General features: G+C 48.2%; 5 protein-coding genes across 5 annotated transcripts; all 5 read left to right on the top strand.

Moving 5' to 3' along the window:
• Nucleotides 1-1,707: 1,707 nt before the first annotated feature.
• On the top strand, nt 1,708-5,139 carry HD556DRAFT_1435423 (P-loop containing nucleoside triphosphate hydrolase protein; the record flags this gene model as incomplete). Its single annotated transcript, XM_041305430.1, has 11 exons — nt 1,708-1,794; nt 3,706-3,759; nt 3,818-3,928; nt 3,992-4,086; nt 4,139-4,236; nt 4,289-4,373; nt 4,398-4,470; nt 4,522-4,658; nt 4,710-4,818; nt 4,926-5,000; nt 5,077-5,139. 11 exons carry the CDS (start codon nt 1,708-1,710, stop codon nt 5,137-5,139), a joined length of 987 nt encoding a protein of 328 aa, XP_041152054.1.
• A 65-nt stretch (nt 5,140-5,204) lies between these two features.
• On the top strand, nt 5,205-5,583 carry HD556DRAFT_1211734 (U6 snRNA-associated Sm-like protein LSm2; the record flags this gene model as incomplete). Its single annotated transcript, XM_041296580.1, has 3 exons — nt 5,205-5,284; nt 5,355-5,415; nt 5,467-5,583. Coding segments are annotated over 3 exons (258 nt in total), but the record flags the coding sequence as incomplete, so codon positions are not given.
• A 915-nt stretch (nt 5,584-6,498) lies between these two features.
• HD556DRAFT_1451650 (uncharacterized protein) lies at nt 6,499-8,098 on the top strand (the record flags this gene model as incomplete). The annotated part of the gene is made up of 2 exons (XM_041307993.1): nt 6,499-6,696; nt 6,752-8,098. The coding sequence occupies 2 exons, from the start codon at nt 6,499-6,501 to the stop codon at nt 8,096-8,098; spliced, it is 1,545 nt and encodes a 514-aa protein (XP_041152052.1).
• A 1,532-nt stretch (nt 8,099-9,630) lies between these two features.
• Nucleotides 9,631-12,065, top strand: HD556DRAFT_1451648 (uncharacterized protein; the record flags this gene model as incomplete). The annotated part of the gene is made up of 4 exons (XM_041307992.1): nt 9,631-10,026; nt 10,080-11,088; nt 11,139-11,287; nt 11,340-12,065. The coding sequence occupies 4 exons, from the start codon at nt 9,631-9,633 to the stop codon at nt 12,063-12,065; spliced, it is 2,280 nt and encodes a 759-aa protein (XP_041152051.1).
• A 2,942-nt stretch (nt 12,066-15,007) lies between these two features.
• HD556DRAFT_1451647 (P-loop containing nucleoside triphosphate hydrolase protein) lies at nt 15,008-20,015 on the top strand (the record flags this gene model as incomplete). Its single annotated transcript, XM_041307991.1, has 14 exons — nt 15,008-15,596; nt 15,648-15,872; nt 15,942-16,559; nt 16,701-16,936; nt 16,991-17,260; nt 17,310-17,731; nt 17,787-17,829; nt 17,881-18,276; nt 18,334-18,507; nt 18,559-18,736; nt 18,803-19,183; nt 19,235-19,384; nt 19,445-19,536; nt 19,608-20,015. The coding sequence occupies 14 exons, from the start codon at nt 15,008-15,010 to the stop codon at nt 20,013-20,015; spliced, it is 4,182 nt and encodes a 1,393-aa protein (XP_041152050.1).
• Nucleotides 20,016-20,289: the final 274 nt, after the last annotated feature.

Here is a 20,289-nt window from a genome sequence, read left to right as displayed (position 1 = left end):
GATATTGAGGATCCTGCTATCCAAATCCTTGGCCAACTTGCGAGCCATAGTACGACATATGCATTTGCATTCATATATAGTGCCTGACTAGCAGACCTCCAGTTGACGTTCAGACTGACTTGATTCAAAGAGGATTCATTGAGAAATTGGTGTTGCTGATGAAAAGTCGAAAGCATGAAACAAGCAGTGGAGCTATTCTCGCGATGTTGTCAATTCTCCGGCACCGTGAGTTTCTTATATGATAACATCTCTTCTGCTGCTAAGCTTTTTTCAGCATACATACGACCTAAAGCAATGGAGGAAGGTGTCGTTGTGACATTGGTCAATCGTTTAAAACACCGGAAGAACTGTTTGCTTGCGGCTTACGCATTCTCTCGTATCCTGGACTACGGTCAGTTTTTCACCCAATGTCATCATGGAATCTATAAAAATGCAGACAACATCAGAACAGCTATGATTGATCTATCTGCGCATGACTATATCATCAGCGCTGTCAAGCAAGGATTGTTTAACGTAACCGTCGAGAATGAACCTGGTAAAGAAGTGCTCGGACGCCTCATGCACAACGGTAAGCTTGTGCGCTGCTTTTCCCCTTCCGAGATCTCAACACTTGTATAGGTGAACTGAGGGCAACTATCCTCAAAGCCCACACAACAGCGGCCCTTTGTACTATGTTCAAAAAGGGCGATCCAACGCTGAATCGCGCAGCATTTGATTTCCTGGACATCATATCCAACTATCGTGAGCACGCATTTCTATGCATAATGATATATGCTAAGAAAAATTGCAGCTGACGGGAAAGAGTTGATTGGAGAAGCTAACATTGCCATATTCCGCGCCATAGTGGCGGCCTTGGACCACCAGAAGTGGGCCTCACAAAGGAACGCTGCAACAGCACTCCACACTCTTGTAGGGATTCAGGATTCTTCTTTTGAAAGAGAATTTGTCACAAGAATTTCGATCGGTCATCTTGGAAGAAATCTCGCAAATACTGAAATTGTTGGTACATGATCGATCTTACCATGTTGTTGGCGGTGCGGCAGCTCTCTTGGCACTATCTGATGACGGTATGTTGCATCGCACAATAGGCGCGTCATAAATGCTCATATTTTTGAAGAAATCATACGGGCTTGTGTGCGAGAGCACAACGATTTTAAGTTTGCCAGAAGCGAGCATTTCTCAAAGAACAGAAAACTACAGCTCAGACCCACGGGAAGGTAACTTGTGTTTTTTCTCGAACGTTACAGGGATCTAACGTCATAACACTCGCCATTAGAATATGTCCGCAGTCCCTTGCTCACTTTCCTCGCGATTTGATCTTGAGTTTTCTACATTCCTTACGAATGTATGGTGGATGAGCAATCGATGGGACGGAAACGTCACCCACGTGACTACAGTGACTATGTATTACAGGAGAAACATAGAATGTGTTAGATTATGGAGGCGTGTCTTACCTGAAAGGTGCCAGGTTCTCTACTCGCTGATCATGGATACGAGTGACATGGGGCGTGGTAGAACACCTGAATTCAAGAGCTTGTTGAGATGATTGCTATCAATCACGGTCACGATCGCGGCTGATAAACAGGTGGAGGAGTACGTAGGTCTTGTCCATTTCTGTTGTGTTGTAGACTTTCCAGCCTGCATATCCGCCTGCAAGCCAGCGTTTTCCGGCAGGAGTGGCATCGACTCTCTGGCCATATGTCCAGGATGGATTGGGTGATTGGGTGGTGGTGGAGTGGGAGGTGGTATCGAATGGAGGGATGTACGTGGTTGTGGATTAGCTGGATGAAGACAGTGAGACTGACCCTGTATTTATAGTTACATGGTCGCAAATATCGAGGCCAGTCTTCACGCATGAGGTCAAAGCGCTGATAACGGATGGAGATCGGACTTGACAACCTCGCTGAGGGAGGCTCTAATCCTGCAGACCCAGCATCTATGTACCTGGTCGCCGTCCCCGTCGGCTGTGAGGATCCAAATGGTCGCACACACAAGCTTGTCCATGAGCTTGCTAAGGGGTTGTACTGGGAAAGCAGTGACTCGGGTACTGCAAGTCGAACAGATATGGTCGCGGCTCGGAGGAGGAACGATGGAAGCGCAGGCAAAAGAAGTCCGACAGCCTCATCACGTGGTATTTTGATACTGTCGCCGTGCAATCCTTTCCAGTCTTGCTTCAGATATCCCCTCTTCTCTTCGGCATCGCTCTCGGTGCCAACATGTGGTACGAGCAGCCAAGCGTCGCCTGGGTGATCATTACCACAACGGTCTTCCGATTTTTGTTCTATTCGCTGACAGTGATGGCATGTTTGATATTTCTAATCTATCCATTCCAGACGCCAATATCGATGGTGCTACGCATCTTGCTCATCGACAGTAAGGCCATTTTGTAAATTTTGATGGTTATTATTTTCAGTCTCAGTTAATATTGTAGGAGTTTTACGTCTGATCTTCGAATCAACCTCCAGGTATCTGCAGCGGCTCGCGACATCAGCGCACGGTGAGCCATGTTTTCTTACGGATGCTCACATTTTGACCGTTTCTTGTCAGACGTGCTGCAACGTTGCTTGCTACCCTCCGATCAAGCTGGGCCGATTTTTTGACGCACGTGCAGGTGACATCATTATCTACTCTTACACAGGTTACCCAGTGCTCATTTCACTCCCCAGGCCCTGTACGTGCTACTGGCGCATTCGCACGACGCGCTTCTCTATCCTTCAACACTGGAAAATGGGAGAAGGCATCTGAATGGTCACGGCGATCGTTGCGGCTCCTGCCAATAGTGAATTTTGAATCAGCGAAGAAGACTGGGAAGGGGCCGTTATATTTGCAATAAGTGAGCATCTCGCATTCCTAAACGTGATGTTAAACTGGAGAGTAAACGCTGTTATCGTTAGGAATGGATATCCTCGTGGTAGAGTAGTAAGTGCTCATCCTGCCTGCTGACAAACGTTGTCCAGTCATTGCCGTTGAAGCAGTGGATCTGCACGAGATTGACGTATGGGGTGTCCAGACGAGTGAGGGGATGTGTCGACAGCGTTGAAGGTTGCAGCGCAAGACAAGCTAGATAGGTTGACGTACTCAGGCAGCTGTTTGAGATCGATTGATCATGCATGAGGAACATCACGATAGAAGGATCATCTGCGATAAGGCCATAGCCCTTGGTAGCGATTATAATCTGGGGGCGATGAATGTTACACTGTAGAGTTCATATATCGTTGTATGTAAATTTAGGATGTCCGTGAGGCATGCCTTTTTGATGAACTTGGTCATGAGGCGCTCCGACTCGCTGTTTGAGTAACATTGCTGGCGTTCTAATCACCAATCCCAAACCCAGCTTCGTCCTCGGGGAACATCACATATCGGCGAGGCCTGTGCATTCACGCACACATTAACTACATTGTCCAACTGAGGAAGCAAAAATGCACCGAAGGATAGAATCCCACTCTTATTTGTCCTCCCTAAAGGCAGCATACCGCACAGGAAGTATCAAATACTTCAACCTCAATAAATCCATAACTAAACTCTTGTACGGTTCTCGGCGCTTTCTGTCAATATGCAATTTCTGCAAGGAAGAAAACTGAACTCATATGATATACCCAAGCTAAGGATAATGGACTGGTAGAATGGATGCGTCAGGCGGAATGATATGAAAAAAGATGAGCTCACTCAAACTGGCGCGGGTGCTGGTGCTGGTAATGACCAAAGACTTTGGATGACCTTCACTACCACCAGAGTTTGTCTATTCGATTGAAATCTCTAGTAAGTCGCTCTTAGATGTTTTAGGGTCATGCGTCTCATATGGTGTCAATACGTACAGGCTGCGTCAGCCGACTTCCCACACATGCTCTTCTACGGGCCTTCTGGAGCTGGAAAGAAGACACGGATCAATTGTACTCTAAGGCAGCTGTTTGGGAGTGGTGTTGAGAAGGTGAGAGGAATCGTATAATTCTATGATTTGCTTTGGATGATACTGATGAATATGAATTGACAGCTCAAAATTGATCAACGAGTGTTTATCTCGCCGTCGAAACGCAAGCTGGAAATAAACGTCGTTCAAAGCAATTTTCACATCGAGATCACTCCCAGGTCAGCTATTCGGCATTTGATACTCTTCTGAATCGTCTAAAATGCTTTGAAGTGAGGCCGGAAATTATGACAGAGTTGTCATTCAAGATTTGCTAAAGGAAATTGCGCAGACGCAGCAGGTAGACTTGAACGCGAAGCATAGATTCAAAGGTACCATCCAACATTGCGTAATAATCAGATGTCAACCTGACCTTTTTGTTAGTCATTGTGATTAACGAAGCGGACTCTCTTTCCCGTGATGCCCAAGCAGCGTTGCGTCGAACGATGGAGAAATACATGTCAAACATGTGAATAATACTCTGCGCCAACAGCACCAGCAAACTAATAGCACCGATAAAGAGTGGTTGTCTACTTATGCGAGTCGCTGCATCGAACACAGAAGAAGTGAGTAGACATCAAGCAGCTCTTTTTAAACTTGATGGTGAACGCCTCTAGATGCAAATTGTCTTGGAACATGTAGCAAAGAAACTGAAGTTCGACTTACCTGAAGAAGCATCACAACAGATCGCCGAAGACTCTGGTGGCAACATGCGCAAAGCATCACTCGTCTTCCAAGCCTTGAAAATGCAATCGTATGTTCAATCTGCAACCATATCGCTCTTACAGCGACTCAACGTGTGAAGGCCAGATCTTTCAGGTTCACTGACAATCGCCAAACCAGACTGGGAGATCTACTGCCACAAGGTCGCTGATCTCATCGTCCAAGAACAGTCACCAGCACGCGTTTTGGAAGTCCGGGCAAAACTCTACGAGCTTCTTGCCCACTGCATTCCCCAACTATCATATTGAAGGTGAGCCGCTCTGTACAGCATACTGAACAGGTTACTGATAGTGTCCAGACCGTTGCAGAGCGGGTGGTGGAGAGAGTGGATGAGGCTATGAAAGCCGATGTTATGCATTGGGCTGCATTTTATGTAGGTGGGCGTCGGCTAAACCTTTCAGTTTCTTACATGTGTACAGGAGACCTGAATGCGACTTGGCAACAAAAAGATTTATCACCTAGAGGCTTGGGTAGTGAAGGTCATGGCTCCTAGTCATGGTCAGCTTTCATAGCGTCTTGCTGCGAACTTAACTGATTGTTAATTTGGACATCCAAAAGCTTATCTTCTCCGTCTTCAAGACAACTGACAGATCAACGAGTAACCGTCGAGTTGAAGAACGATCTCTCGATTACCGGAGTCTTGAAGTCGGTAGACCAGTCAGTATCGTAGTTCCCATCTCAGCATAGATCCAGTATCACCGATGATGCACTCCCATTCTTCGCCCAGATTTCTCAATATCCGTTTAGACTCGATCAATGTACTGGACGAGGCGAGACACCCACACATGGTGCTTAATGTACGCTTTCTATCCGGTTTCCATATTCATTTCTGTTTCTAGATGGCAGTGAAAAACTGCTTCATTCGCGGTTCCGTTGTGAGGTATGTGCAGCTCCCTGCAGAACACGTCGATACTCAGCTGTTAGAGGACGCGACGCGACGAGGTATGAAGTTTCATGCAGTGAATCCTTTCGATACTCATCGGCGATGCTGCAGAGGTTGCTGCTCAAGGAAAACGGTGACGGACGTGCCCTGTCTGCTGAAGGCAGGGGTCGTCGTCCTACTCAAATGTGCGTCTGATGTCGGCTGAGGCTCTACTCGAACTAATGATGAGACAGCCATCCACAAACCCCGATCCATTCGAGGTCATCTCAGTGGCTGTAGATAGCTACAGACCAAACACGCCATTGAAGCTATTCACCCTCGGGATCGGTGAACATGTCGCATTGGCCGTGTGCGAGCGCATTGCTCGCTCGGGCGGTGGTGAATGTTTATTTGCAGTTCAAGCTGAAGACATGATGAGGAAATGTGGATTCAACCCATAACACGCATCCGAGGGCATGACTGCCAAGACACGCAGTAGTGTCTGACTCTCATCCATTACTCATGCCTGAGGAAGTGTACACTCTTATCCTGCTGCAGGGCTATGACGGCTCGTTCTCGCCGTCGCCTCAGTTAGAGGCGCTGCTGGGCCCGAAGATCCTGGAAAAGGCGGCAGATTTATAAATATATGGGCGACTGTGGTCGTTGTGGCGTACCTGAGGCATCACCTGGGTGCGCAACTGGATTTTTTGCATGTTTTGTTGAACAAGCCTCTGGAATATGTTGAGGGAAAGGGAAAGAGATTGCTGACCGGACAAAGCTTTTCGGACTTGGTGGCGATTGGGACGTTCTATGGGTTAGTGGCGAGAATAAAATCGTTTATTTTGTACTTATCTTAATAGCTTGAGGGGTGGGGCCGTGGGGTTTGAAAAAAATCCAGACCAAGCCATGACACAAAGCCACAGTTTGGAGCATCCCTAATTGAGCACGCCTAATGCCGTGTCAAGATAGTAGTCATGTCTGGGTTGAGCAATTTTCTGTGATGCAGGTCATGCATGCAGCCTTGCAAAATCTTGAAGTAATACACACCGTGAGTTCACATGCAGAACACGGAACCCTTCCTGCACTTGCATCCACATGTCATGCATTCCAGAGCCCAGCACTTGATGTCCTTTGGAGGAATTTACAGTCTGTGGAGCCGCTCGTCAAATGTTTACCAACAGACCTGTTTGACACAGATCGTGTATGGGTATGTCCCAGTTTTGACACTCATTCTGAGTTTCAGACTAAGTTCACTTGCGCAGAATTTGCAGAAACCTTTTGACAACAAGATGTGGGATACTCTTTTCAAATACACGTCCCGCGTACACTCCATCACTGTAAAGCAAACAAGCCACCCCTCTGCGTTTATTGGATCCCTTAGTTTGATAATGCTGTCTTATCCTTCAGCACGCGCATCTCTGTTTCCAAACCTTTGTAAATTAACATGGCACGCTGGTGGAAGTCCCTTTGCTGCAGAGTTCTTGCGCATGACTTTCGTACCATCCCTGTTGGTCTTGAACTTGCGGTTTTCCTCAGCTTCCTTCATTTTCCTCTCCGTCCTTTCCTCTCTTGGGACCCTGTGTCCTCACCTCCAGAGCATGTCTTTGAAATGTCGTCCTACAACGGAAGACTTGTCCAGTCCTTTTATTGCACAACCTATTTCCCAGCTCCACAATCTCCGCACGTTGAAGCTATGGGACCTAGGAAACAGAGGCATAGATCACATCATGCAGCTTCAAGCTCTGCGAACACTGCACTTGGACCTAAGGATATCGTCAGCTGGGGAGAGGAAATCGTGTTTGTCATTCCCCGGCTTTCATAATTTGCATTATTTGCGCCTTAGCTTTGGTGCATTCAAGCGAGCCATGGACTTCTTGAGTTCACTGGAAGTCATCAGAAGCGAAGAAATCGAGCTCGTCTTTGCGTCCCAGATTGTGGAATCCTCCGAAAGCATATCTACACCACTATTCCAGTTCCTCGCCATACTCCCAAAGATATGCGACAATGAAAAACTTAAACGCCTCAGCCTGGTTGGATCGAGGAATATACCCACGCAATTAGCTGTCTTCATGCCATTGTGTGCATTTCGCAATTTGATTGGGTTAGAAGTTGAGAAGAGCTGTTCCACGTCTATTTCCGATGAGGAGTTGTGCCAGCTGGTAAGAGCCTGGCCTAGGCTCCAAGCACTCAAAATCAGCTGCTATATTGCAATTGGTACCACCGCAGTGCCAACATTCCATGGGCTGCTAGGTTTGCTTCGGCTCTGCCCCTCTCTAACTTCGCTTGCTCTTGTCATCGATACCACGAAACTGGAAGGCATCAATCTCAGAAGCCCCGGCGGTGAAAACTTTAGCACGCGTCTCAAAGACCTCACCCTAGGCAATTCAATAATATCTTCCCCACTAAACGTAGCTCTCATCCTCAGCGGTCTCTTCCCCTACCTTGAGCAGGTCAATCTTGATTGTTGGGATACGGCTCCGATGAATTCGTCACGGTCAGTACTCCACAAGTATTCCGAGATGGAGAAATGGGAGGCAGTTAATAGCTTTCTTCATGGTTTCAGCATTGTAAGGAAACGTATTGTACCTTCATTTCAAGACGATGGTTGAATTATCCCGTACACCTTTTGATTATAGATCAGTGGTCTTGCCCATTGAAAGGGTCGTAAAGGGCACAATTTCACAGCCATTGCGAGACATCATGATGCGCCCATGAGTTGTGATCTGGGGCAACTAATAAAGATAATTGGATTCCGGACGAAGTTTGTTGATGCAGTGAGATTGTTTAGCTCTATTTGGTGTGATTATTACTGGTACGTAATTGTCCTTCTCGATCACCATTACTGCACAACCAATAAAGCCAAATCAGGAATATTCACGGTCAGTATCCTCAAATCTCTCTGATCACATTAATGCTTAACTTTCACGTTAGACATGTCTCGCGTCATTTACGGACCTCAGATTGGCAACGGTCGCGTAAGTATTTTCTCAGTGATCTAGCCCAAACTCACATTTAACAGACGCAGCTGGAGATGTTAGCGGCGAATATGGTACGCATTTAGTGCCGTATCGCCGCCCGCGGAGCCTGATTTCAGCATCCGAGGCGGCCACCGCTCCACCAGCGCTAGGACTGATCAAGAAATTCATGAGCTTCTGCACCGACAGTTTCACTCACATGGTCCAACGATTGAGATCAGTGATACGGAGGGTGAGTACTAGTACTGAGTTCTCTCCATGCAATCAATTCTAGCCCAAACTCACGTTTAACAGATGCAGCTGGAGATGTTAGCGGCGAATATGGTACGCATTTAGTGCCGTATCGCCGCCCCGGAGCCTGATTTCAGCATCCGAACTGATCATCTTAGAAATTCGTGCGCTTCTGTGCCGACGGTTTCGCTCGCATGATGCAACAATTGAGATCAGTGATACGGAGGGTGAGTACTGAGTTCTGGCCATGCAATCAATCACACAACTAATACAATGTTCTAGAGATGAACCTGTACTACTACAGGCTGCAGTAATGAGTCATGACCGAACGCCATGTATACCGTACCATCATGATAACACCACAGTACTATCTACTAGAAGTAGTACTCACCATACCAACTACTCCCCACTAATCATTCATGCACATGTATCACTGTAATGATATCATCTTTTAAATTAAGTAGACGACAAGTAATAAATACTAATATGGAGCATTTTCACAATGTTTGATCAGTTCAGATCGTCTGGTTCTATCTCTTGTAGCGTATACTATCCCAGGTAAAGTGGCATGCTGCTTGCATTATGAAGCCTGTGCGTGACCTTGAAATTGATATAATCATTCTCCACTCAGTCCAATGGGCTGATGGTGGTAATACATTTTTCCCACGGACTTATGCAAAGGGCCTCGAGCACCCATGCATATGCGCTCCAAGGATCAAATGCTGAGTTCTTTATGATGTACTTATTATTGTATCCGGGTGCCAGCGAGCTTGGACCCAAATTTAGTTACTAGACTGATTCGGCAGTATGCGGTTGTTCGAAATCAGTGTGGTCCACAATTGCTTGTAAGTACTTTTCATCTTGTGCTAACGCTAGTTCGGTTTCTACTGTCTTATACCCACTGTACATGCTAGTAATTTCTTATTTCTATTTTCATGTATCAACAACAAGCAGCCGGTTATGATACCAACGCCTTTCCTGTGGATATGGCACCAAAAATCACTCTACAGCTGTCCGCCGACTCGGACAAGGCCAGCAGGCCCAGCACTCCTCCTACAAATCCTGGGATGCCTCTGTTGGTTGCGGACACTCCCATCAAACTAGGTTCTTCCACAATGCACCCGTTCACAACCAATGCACGTTATCGCGTGGACACCTTGAATGCAATGGGGAATGAAACACGAGATTATCTCGTCGGTCCCATGCCCGTGGATGAATTTTTCGAAGAGTTCCTCCCACTTCCTCCAGGTTACCACCCCCCAAGCTTCACTCATAATGCATTCAATGGAACCGTATCTGCTACCTCTGAGCAGGCAGCGTATAAACCTTTCGTGAGTGCATCTCTATATCAAAATTTGCTGACATACTGACTACGGTGTTGCAGATTGATGTCCTAAAGTCACTCGTTCCTACTCTATCATTTGTCGACTCTCACAACCATGAAGACACAACAAATTGTAAACAATTCTCGTTCAACATCAAACCGGATATCTGTGTATATGACAATCCGCCATTGGAGCCTAACTGCGACGTTTCCACTGTGGAAGTGATTATCGAGTTTAAGTGGGGCTCCACAGACAACCCATTCCGGGAACCATTTGGCCCAAGTGATAACCGTCAGTTCATATCTGACACCGACAAGGGTATGGATACCTTGGGTCAGATCACAAGTTACGCTGCCGCTCAGCTCGGCGCTCAGTACCGCACCCACATATTTTCTGTCCTCATTGTTCACGATCAAGCTCGCATCATCCGATGGGACAGGGAGGGTGCCATCGTCACCCGCCCCATCTTTTACAACGTCGAGCCTCACCTGGTCAATTTTTTCTCTCGGTATGCACAAGCAACACCACAAACACGTGGTGTTGATACTTCGGTCACTCCCGCTGACAGCTGGGAAGCTGACCTCGCCCGGGAATACTTAAAACTTCCAGATCCTACTCGTATGTTCAAAGTCGAAGTACCTGCTGCTGAGGAGGGCTCCGAATCGCTTACTCTGATTATACCTGCACCTGTTGCACGTGGGTTTCCCCCTGTTGGCCGCGGCACGCGCACATGTCCTGCACTCAATTTTAAAAACAAAAAAGTCGTCATGTTCAAGGACTCTTGGAGGATAGCGTTACCTGACATCTCACCAGAAGGGGATACGTACAAGCTATTAAAGACCCACAATGTTCGCAATGTCGCGACGTGCATTGCATGCCATGATGTACCTCATCTCCCTCAGCAACACACCAAAACCTTCAAGTTTGCAGCAGCACCATGGGCATGCTCCAACAAGGTTCTCACTCCGCACGCACACTACCGCTTGGTTCTTAATCTGGTGGGCGAGGCATTGACAGACTTTAGCCACTCTCGTGAATTCGTTCAGTCTGTTCGTGATGCCCTGATTGGTAAGTATTTTCAAATCTTACGATATAATATTCATATTCCATTAACGTAGCCCACAAGGATGCATACCTCTCTGCAAAGGTCTTACATCGGGACCTGAGTGCTGGAAATATTGTCATATTCGAGGGCAAGGGCATCCTTATTGATTGGGATCTAGCCAAGCTAGTCACCGCCCAGGGTGCTCGACAGATAGCCCGCACGGTATGTTCATCCCACAAAGGTGCCCTTTTGTACTAAATTTGGTTTCACCAAGGGCACTTGGCAGTTTATGTCTGGTCACCTCATCGCAAATAGAGATGCCTCACATAGCGTCGAGGATGACCTGGAGTCGAGCCTTTACGTCACTATGTGGACGGGCTTGAAGTACTCGAAGACTACACTGACAGATAGTGCAAGGTCACTTCTCATAACGCAGATATTCGACTCTGATGAGGTGCTGGATTCCGGAGGATCTTCGAAATCGCGGTTTCTTGTTGCACAAACTGACATTGTGGGTGAGGTATTTGTTGGCCGTGATGCATTGGACGCCCTTGTCAAAGAACTTATAAAGTTCTTTGCGCACCGGTACTCCGTGGTCACTTCAGATGAGCGGCGGGTATTCAATAACTTCCGAGAGAAATATGCACCGAATGGTGTGGAGAACATTAACGAGACTTTAAAAGAGTTCCTGATGAGTAATCATGTCTACTGCAACGAGGAGGGGATGAAGATCATGAATTCACCTGATAAGATCCACGACTACGTCATAGAAATTTACAATCTGCGCCTCAACGACCCTGGCTGGCCTTCTGATGATGTTGCTGTGGAGCAAGAAGTTCTGCGGGACAAGAAGTACAAGACACGGCCTGCGTACACAAAATCGCAGTTGCCCTACCGAGTGGAATTAACCCCAAATGGCAAGAGACGTAAGCTGGAGCCACTTCCCAAGGTCGAGACACCCAGCCCAGTCACTAGCCTGGCTGGCCTTGCGACCTTATAAGACTCAACAATTGTAAGCACTGCACTATCATATTACTTGATACCTTTCGGATATTCGCTGATGTTATGTTTGTAGCGTTGTAATGAGACATGTCATATCATCTTTCTTATTGTATGTAGGCCGTGTCACTGTAGTGCGCAACGTTGATTGAATCAGTTGAACTAGCGAGTATGCTTGTTTGGATGGAATAATTTCAGCTCTTGGTTCAGCGTGCTCCTACATGTGTTATATAACTGATACTCATGATACTGAAGGTACAGTCATCAATTCCTGACCTCGGAGCTGAAGCAGATACTTGTGCGTCCGTACAGTCATGCCATCTGTGTCTTCCTTGACTGCATATACTTACTCTCCGAAGTGCTCGATTCCTCACTTGCAGCATGGAGCTCTGAATCTTTCTCCTTTGCTTCTTGTTCAACTCGGAGGCGTGTAGTGTGGCTTCGAACTTGGCATAGAGGTTGTTGGCATTGCCTTCGAGCTCTGTGATATTGAGGTGGAGTAACTCACTTGCACAGTAGTCTCAAACAGTGGTACGTTACCAGTAGGTTACAGTGTGATATCTGATGCCTATCATTGCTTGGCTCTTTAAGGGACTACTGTAAAACCTGGTCCTACGCATCAGCCTGCCGCTCACCCAGTACCACTGTGAGCTACGTTTTTGCCATTGAATCTGGGGTTGAGCACTAGGCGGGGGCAATTCCTGGGTTCTCCAGGTGGCAAGAAGGTCCATTCCGTGCCGCCTCTTTTGGTGAACCACATACGGTAGCTGGAGGCACTCAGTAGGATCGCTCTTCAATCAAGATTTCCTTGAATCAGCGTCCAATCTGCAGCCTTGCGCCCATAATCAAAAAAGGAATTCAGAACCGCCCACAACAGTTGGGAGCTTGGCACCAGCTCCCAGGCACTGATCTCATCTTCGATCCGCGTGACAGTATCAACGGCTGTGGGTGCCGAACAACTTCTCTCGGTGGCATCATTCTATCTTCAGTGCCTTGACGGTTTGTGTGGCATCACGCTGCGTGCTTCTTTTCCATGTGTCTGTGGTTCAATCTACACTGAAACTCTTGTCGTGAAATGAGGTCCTGAGGATCATGTCTTCCTTGGAGAACTGGGTAATACTGGTAGGCTCTCCTCCATTTTGCAGTTGATCGTATTGATGTCGATCAGGTCGCTCAAGAACACCTTGCGTTCTATTACTAGATCATTGTCTCAAGCTCCGCTAGAGTCCTACCACTCTATGTAGTCAAACCAATACAATATTTGGTGTTCCAACAGAATTCTAACTATTTTATATGTATGTTGAAACTTCTCTGAAATAAGTGAACAAGGTAACGAGCAGCAAAGAAATCTAGGCGCTGACGAGTCAAGCGAACACATTTATTTCCAATGGCGCCGCCACAATAGGGTGAGCACCATACTTGCATCACATAAGAAACTTAGCGCATGTGCACCGGCAGGATTGTGATTGAGAGATGGAAAACAGAAATCTGGTACAGTGGGGTAAATGGGGTGGTGGGCTTTGTCTCCTGCAGCTCGCCCAAAGCATCAAGAGCTGATGCAACATCAGCTGGGTATGAAGATGCGTGGAAGCCTGTGTACGTACACGTCTTGGATATCTGCCGCAAGAGAAGCCAATTTTGGAGAGGCATGCACGCACATGGAATGTAGGACTGAGGACGAATGCAGACGGACGGCGAAGGAGAGAAGAATGACTGACATTTGACATCAACAAGAAGTCGCCTCATACTAGGATGACGTATACGCACATCAGTGCCCCAAGGTTTGTGAGGAGTCTGTGAACAATGGTCTAGGATAGTTCTACAGACATCATTGTAGGACTGTACACGACGTTGGTGAATATCCGGGGACTCTGTGAGTCCATACATTAAAGTGGTGACGCAATCATATCCTCTGAGAGAATTGCATTCCATATGTTGCGAACTCGTCCTTGTTTTCATTCCACCGCTCTACCATCACAGGACAGAAGTCTTCCAGGCACGTCACCACAATAATCAGAGCCTCATTTACAATGCCACCGCTGTCATCTGGGACGAGTTACCTATCCAAAAAAGCTGCGCTGATCGTTGCATCATGAATGTGTAATACAACAGATCTTTTGGATAATTCCCATGCAAATTTTCACACTCATCTAGACCACACGAAATGCGCGTGCGCGTGTGGGAATCACTGCCCTGCACCAACGCTTTATCTAACTGCAGATTCCACAGACAGGTAAAATTCCATTGTCTGCCTCGCGCTTGAGTTGGACCGTAAACTGTAGCCAATTTCCATGGCGACATGCATATGCGAGGACATCAACGGCTCACAAGGACTCACCTTCAGTGGGGAACGTAGTTTATTCTTCACTGCTGCTGTAATGAAATACCAGAATACCGTACAACTGAACCGTCCACAGGCGAGCGGATTGCTTGTTACTTATCATGTACAGGTTGTGTATAGATGTGCAATGACAAAGCGAGTAGTGCTAGAGGTCAAGACCTCTGCTGTGAGTGAAGTAATACACGCAGGTACCATGTTCTTATCAACATTTGGGCGCCCAAGGACTTCGGAAGGGTAACAGAGCGCCTACGACTCTTCCTCAGGTCATTTAGGGAACCGAGCTAGCTCGGAGTCAGGGTTCTCGACTATCACATCTTCTGGAAAACGGCGTCTCGTGAAGCGGATGCTGTAATGCCGCAGCACTCCCGCTTTGTAACTTGTAAGGGTCCGTAAAGGGCGCAATCTCACTGCCATTGCGAGACATCATGATGCGCCCATGAGTTGTGGTCCAGAGCGACAAACTAATAAAAAAGGGTCTACGCTGCCCACCTATGCTAAGTCAACAAACCAAACAAATCAAAAAAAAACGAACATCACTCACATCTGTGAGTTCTGACCACCTATGTGTATGCACCATAAATCTCATCTGTAGGATTACAAGTATGAGTAAGAAAATGCAAAGCGCCATCATCTCCGCCCTCCTGGCAGGGAGGACGTGGATCTTTGAAGATGACGAGACTCTGAAGGAGATATACGGGCTAGGCCCGGATATGTTCAAGGAGCCACACCAGCACCTGTCAGACAAGCAGCGGGTGTCATTGAACACCATGCTTGATGTTGCAGAGGCATTGGCCGGCAAAGACCGTTACGAGATTCTTGAAGGCAAAGAACAGTCTGGATGGGGTGCAGGGCGAGATGCCCTAAACCACTGGTTCAAGGAACAAAAGGTTTCTGCAGCTTTCATAGAACGGATTGACCAAGCCTTGGAAGTGTCACAGGTACTACCTATCCAACTCATTCAGAGAGAGAAATCCGAGGAGTTCCCAGAGGTAAAGGATGCTGAGAGCGGTAAAGAGGATGTCGTCCTTGCGATCCTGGGGACTGAAGCGTTGTCAAGGCCATTGACTGGAGAATTTCGTGATGCATGCAACACCATCCTCCATCACGCCTGGGAGCGCCATCGCAAGCGATACCGGCGGGCAAAGGAGGCATTGGGAAAGAAACGCATCAAATCAATGTCATTGGTGAAACGTGAGTAACGTACATGCAGGATGCAGAGCAGCACTGACCTTCGGTGTGCAGAAATCGAGGACACAAAAGATGTCACCAAAAAGATGTTGCGCGATGCCACCAAGGCTGTGAAGGCATACAGGGATGCCGTTGCATGGTTTCCCGCTGAAGAGGAGAAAGCAAATGGCTTGGCTGAGCACGAGGAATTTTTAAAGCAAGTCGTGGTCACGGCTGTGGCACAGGCGAAGAAACGGCCAAAGGAAAAGATTGCAGCAGAGAGTCCCAACTCACCAGCGAGTACGTAGTACAACGGCCCCCCATGGGAGCCATGCATGTAGTACTGACCTATTTTGCATTGTGCTGCAGGAGGACGCGGGGCTTCGCGCGCTTGCAGGGTGAAGCCAGTGGCACTGGCGGCCGCTGGCGATATCGACGAGATTTGGGCATTGTACGTCCAACTATTTGAGGTTGTCCCAGGGGAGGCATTGGTGCCACAAATGGACCTTGACGATCGGAACCCCAGCGGTCAGGACGATTGGCAACGAAGTGATGACCTGGGTGTGGAGGGGTTCAGCAATATGGACGATGCCCAGCTCAACCATCTCCTACAATTCCCTGGTGGGCGCCCAGCTCTCTTCGCAGAATTTCGTTCGCAGAGCGGAAAATGTGCGTGGGACAAGGCAGTTTCGTTGGACTTCATTAAGGGCAATGCGGACATGCAACCACTGTCGCTGCTGTGGCATCAACGCGTGGGAGTCGCTGCACTAGCGGACAAGATGTGGTTGAAGAAGGAAAATTCGGACGGTGTTCCTGGAGTACTAGTGGCGGACGAAGTGGGTGTTGGGAAGACAGCGCTAATGATGGGCGCGATTGCAATGATTATCGATGCATACTGGGTTCAGGAGGTAGCCGCAGGTCGAGGGAAACCCACAGGCGTCACGGTAGATCTGAATAAGACAAATATGCGCAAGGCACCTATGCTAGGTGAGTTGGTATCCCTCAGCAAGCCCCCCAGAAGGACAACAGCCACACGTGGGCACGTTCTGCCAGGGAGTTGTTTTGTTGGACCTGTCTCTTGCATATGTTATTCTGAACAATAAACTGACATCAGACCTGACTCACTAGAAGAGCGCCCGTTTTTCGCAGGCCAAGCCACTATCCCCAGCCTCCCTCACGTCATTGTGGTGCCCAACTCGTTAGTGCGTCAATGGTATGCTGAACTAAGGACCTTCTTTGCCCCGAAGGCAGTGGAAATTTATGAGTATCCGACTGCAGAAAAGCAGTTCCGTGCATTTTGGACAGGCGACTGGGCAACTTCGAAGACACCACTGGTGAATCGCATCATCCTGGTATCTCATTCAGTAAGTGTTTGTTGGTATGTTGGTGGCTGTGTCTGCAGAAGCTCACGTCATCAGGTGATGACAACATCAGGGAAGGCCTTCGATGTCAGGAAAGGTAAGGCTAGCAAGAACACTGGAAAAGCCACAGATGCGCAGCGTCGCATCAAAAGTCCGGCGCTGATGAAGACCTGCATTTGGTTTGAGCAGAAGTTCCTCACATGTGTAGTCGATGAAGGTCACGTATTCCGCAACCTAACTGCAAATTTTTATGCGCTGCTGGAGCTCACGAAAGCAGCGTTGGTGTCCCTGCTATGTACGGCCACACCACTATATACAAGTCCCAAGGTATATTTGTTTTGTTTCTGTTGACTTCGACACCCTCACGCACCTGTAGGACTTGTGCAATTTGGGTCGGCTGGCAGGTATACCATACTTTTGTGGGCACCAAGGAGACGATCGTGAGAAGGAGCATTGGAAGTTGCTGCGGGCGGCACGCCGCGCAATCAGTCGCCAAGACAAAGAAGAGGCAGCAACACACACAATCAAAATATTAGCTGGCGGGGCAACAACAGCAACAACACAGTATGAAGAATCAGCATCCACCGCACGTGCGCGTGATGTCACAAGGAAGTGGATCAGCGACATCAAGCAAGGGTATAACGGACGTGTGATCAGACGCACAGTTGAATCTAAGACACACGACGGGAAGAAGATCAACGATACGTTGCCCCCATACCTGATGATAATTGCCCCTGTGCACATGAAGGGCGATGAGATGGAGAACATCAATGATGGCTTGGATCATATTTCCAACAAGTAAGTGAACGGCGCCGTCCTCATGTGAACACTACGATTATTGACAACAACACAGGACAGTGGGGGACATCTTGGGTGACAGTGAAAGGTTTAACAGGGTGAGCAGCGGTCTCCCCGGGTGAGTTGCACTGGCTCACTCATACGCGCAGAAATTTTACCTTGTAGCGCGCACCAAGGCGGCATTCCCTCGTCATACATCCCCAATATATCCCATCGTGAAGACGCTGGAAGAGTGGTCCAATGTTAGATCAACTAAAGTCGACGTTCTGGTTACTCTCCTCACTTGGCATCTGGAGTCTGACGAGCACCCTGTTCACGAGTTTAACGTGGACAGCAATTTCACTGAAGGTGCAGCGGACCAGGCACATGTCAAGAACGCTGGCGCTGAGCCATCACAGCGCGACTCAGAGGACGATGTCAAGAATGAAGGTCAGGACCTCTGCCCCAATACTCGGAATCAGAAGTTCCCGCACCTGATGTCGATGGGCAAGCGCAAGATTCTTGTCTATACCGAGTTTCCTATGATGGTACCTCTCCTCTCCTCTGTGAGTGCATTCCTGTGCCCTGCACTGCAAGTTATGCTGACAATTCATATGACTTAGGTGCTCAAACTGCATAACATTGTTCCGCTGACACTCAATGGGAGTCATGGCATGGATGAACGAAATGAAATCGTCAAGAAATTCAACACGGATCCATCAGCGCGCGTCCTACTGTTCTCCAATGTTGGTGCCGTGGGACTTAACCTTACAGTTGCCAGTGTAGTCATTCTCTTTGTACGTTATCCTCCCATGTTGCTGGGGGAATATCATCTCACACGCACTTAGGATCAGTGTTGGTCTCGTATGTTGGTGAACCAAATAATTGGACGTGCGTGGCGGCTGGGGCAGCAGGAGGTTGTCTTGGTGTACAACATGGTGGCGCTAGGTACCGTTGACGTGCTTATGGTTGAGCATGGTGAAGGGAAAGGTACAATGTTAGAGCAGTTTTTGTCTGCTAATTCAGGTACGCACAGCTACTTTCGTGTAACAAACGCAACACATTCATCCAACCAACCAACCAACCAACCAGGGGTTGCAAATCGCTTACAGCTGGCGGCCGCAGGTGGACGGCACATCCAAGACTGTGACAACGACGGCGAGGAAGACAGCACCAGTGATGATGACATCGAGGTGCAGGAGACAAGCCCCAACGCACCATCCCAGCCAGTCGCTGGATCCCCGCGGGACACTGTCTCTCGCAAGTCGTACACACGGCCTGTCAAAGTGATGAAGACAGGCAGCAAATGCAGTGGCAGTGAAGATGGTGAGGTCTTGGACTTGACCCTTCCTGATGACAGCGAGCACGACAAGGGAGAGCAAACTGCGCTAACACCCAAAGGGAAGAGCAAGAGCAAAGGAGAGCCTACCCTGATGGCAGCCACCGCACAAAAAGGCAAAGACAAGGCGAACGGTAATCCTGTTCTTTGTTTATGGTTGTAGGGCGACAGCTCACTATCTACAGCGACTGAATCACCACCCGATGGCAGCCCCCCTCTACCCGCAGGAGGAAGTTCACCACCTGCAGGTCCCCTGACACGCGCAGGGGTGGAGTTAAAGCCCGAGACACACCTGCAGTCCCTTTTGGGAGCCACAATGGACGTTGGCTCCAATTGTAAGTCTGGTCCCACCACGGAGATCATGGGAATCAACATGCTGACATCTCTTATCGCAGTTGCCGATGTTGACAATGATGTGTCTCCCTGCGACGACGCTAATATGTTTGACCCATTGACAATGGAGAACGACATGCTAATGTCGCCACAGGTGAGTCAATGTGTACACCCAACCAACCAGCCTTCACACGTACCATGACTTAACAGACATGTGTCCACCAGGAGCGCGAGCGGATGGGTGGCCTGCTTGACGAGCCTACACAGATGATGTCAAGAGCATCGCTAGCGACTTCTCAGCCTATCCAAAACCACACTAGCAATCTATCACATAGTCGAAGCTGGAAAACCATCGCTAAACGGCGGCGCAGCAGCACCGCATCATCAGGCTCGTCCTCCACTAACACTTGTCCTCCAAAGAGTCCACCGCATATTTCGCCTCCAAGGAAAAAGGTTGCTGTGCTTGCCTCGGGGGCGAGTTTAAGTATTGTCACGCATAGCATACGTCGGCCCTTGCGATCCTACAGTGCTGCCCCTATCCCTACGAACGCTCCTGTCCCTCGTGGTGCAAGGATAGGTCCTGGCTTTTTCCGTGGTAGAGAAACAGGCAATTATACCCGCAGCACTCGCTGATGTCTTCAGTCTTACTCTTGTATATGCCTCCAACTCGCTTACTTACACGCACTGATCTCTCACTTAATATTCTTCTCATGTCACGTGTTGGTCGCACGGTAGCATTCAAACTTTGAATTTCTGCTCTACAAATCTACAGGGTTTTCTTTTGTCTATAACTGGTGCACAGTTAGGGTTGATTGCTGATAACGATCCTGGCTTGATGTCTTATTTGTTTCCGCATCTGGATCCTTGGGATATTGGTGGATTTTATCACTGGCCGTACGCCGAAGCA

The sequence above is a fragment of the Suillus plorans genome, assembly GCF_016647745.1.
Source record: "Suillus plorans strain S12 chromosome Unknown HD556scaffold_138, whole genome shotgun sequence".
NCBI classification, from domain to species: Eukaryota; Fungi; Basidiomycota; class Agaricomycetes; order Boletales; family Suillaceae; genus Suillus; species Suillus plorans.
The sequence above is the reverse complement of the archived record's forward strand: the minus strand, read 5'-3'. Positions and strand labels throughout refer to the sequence as shown.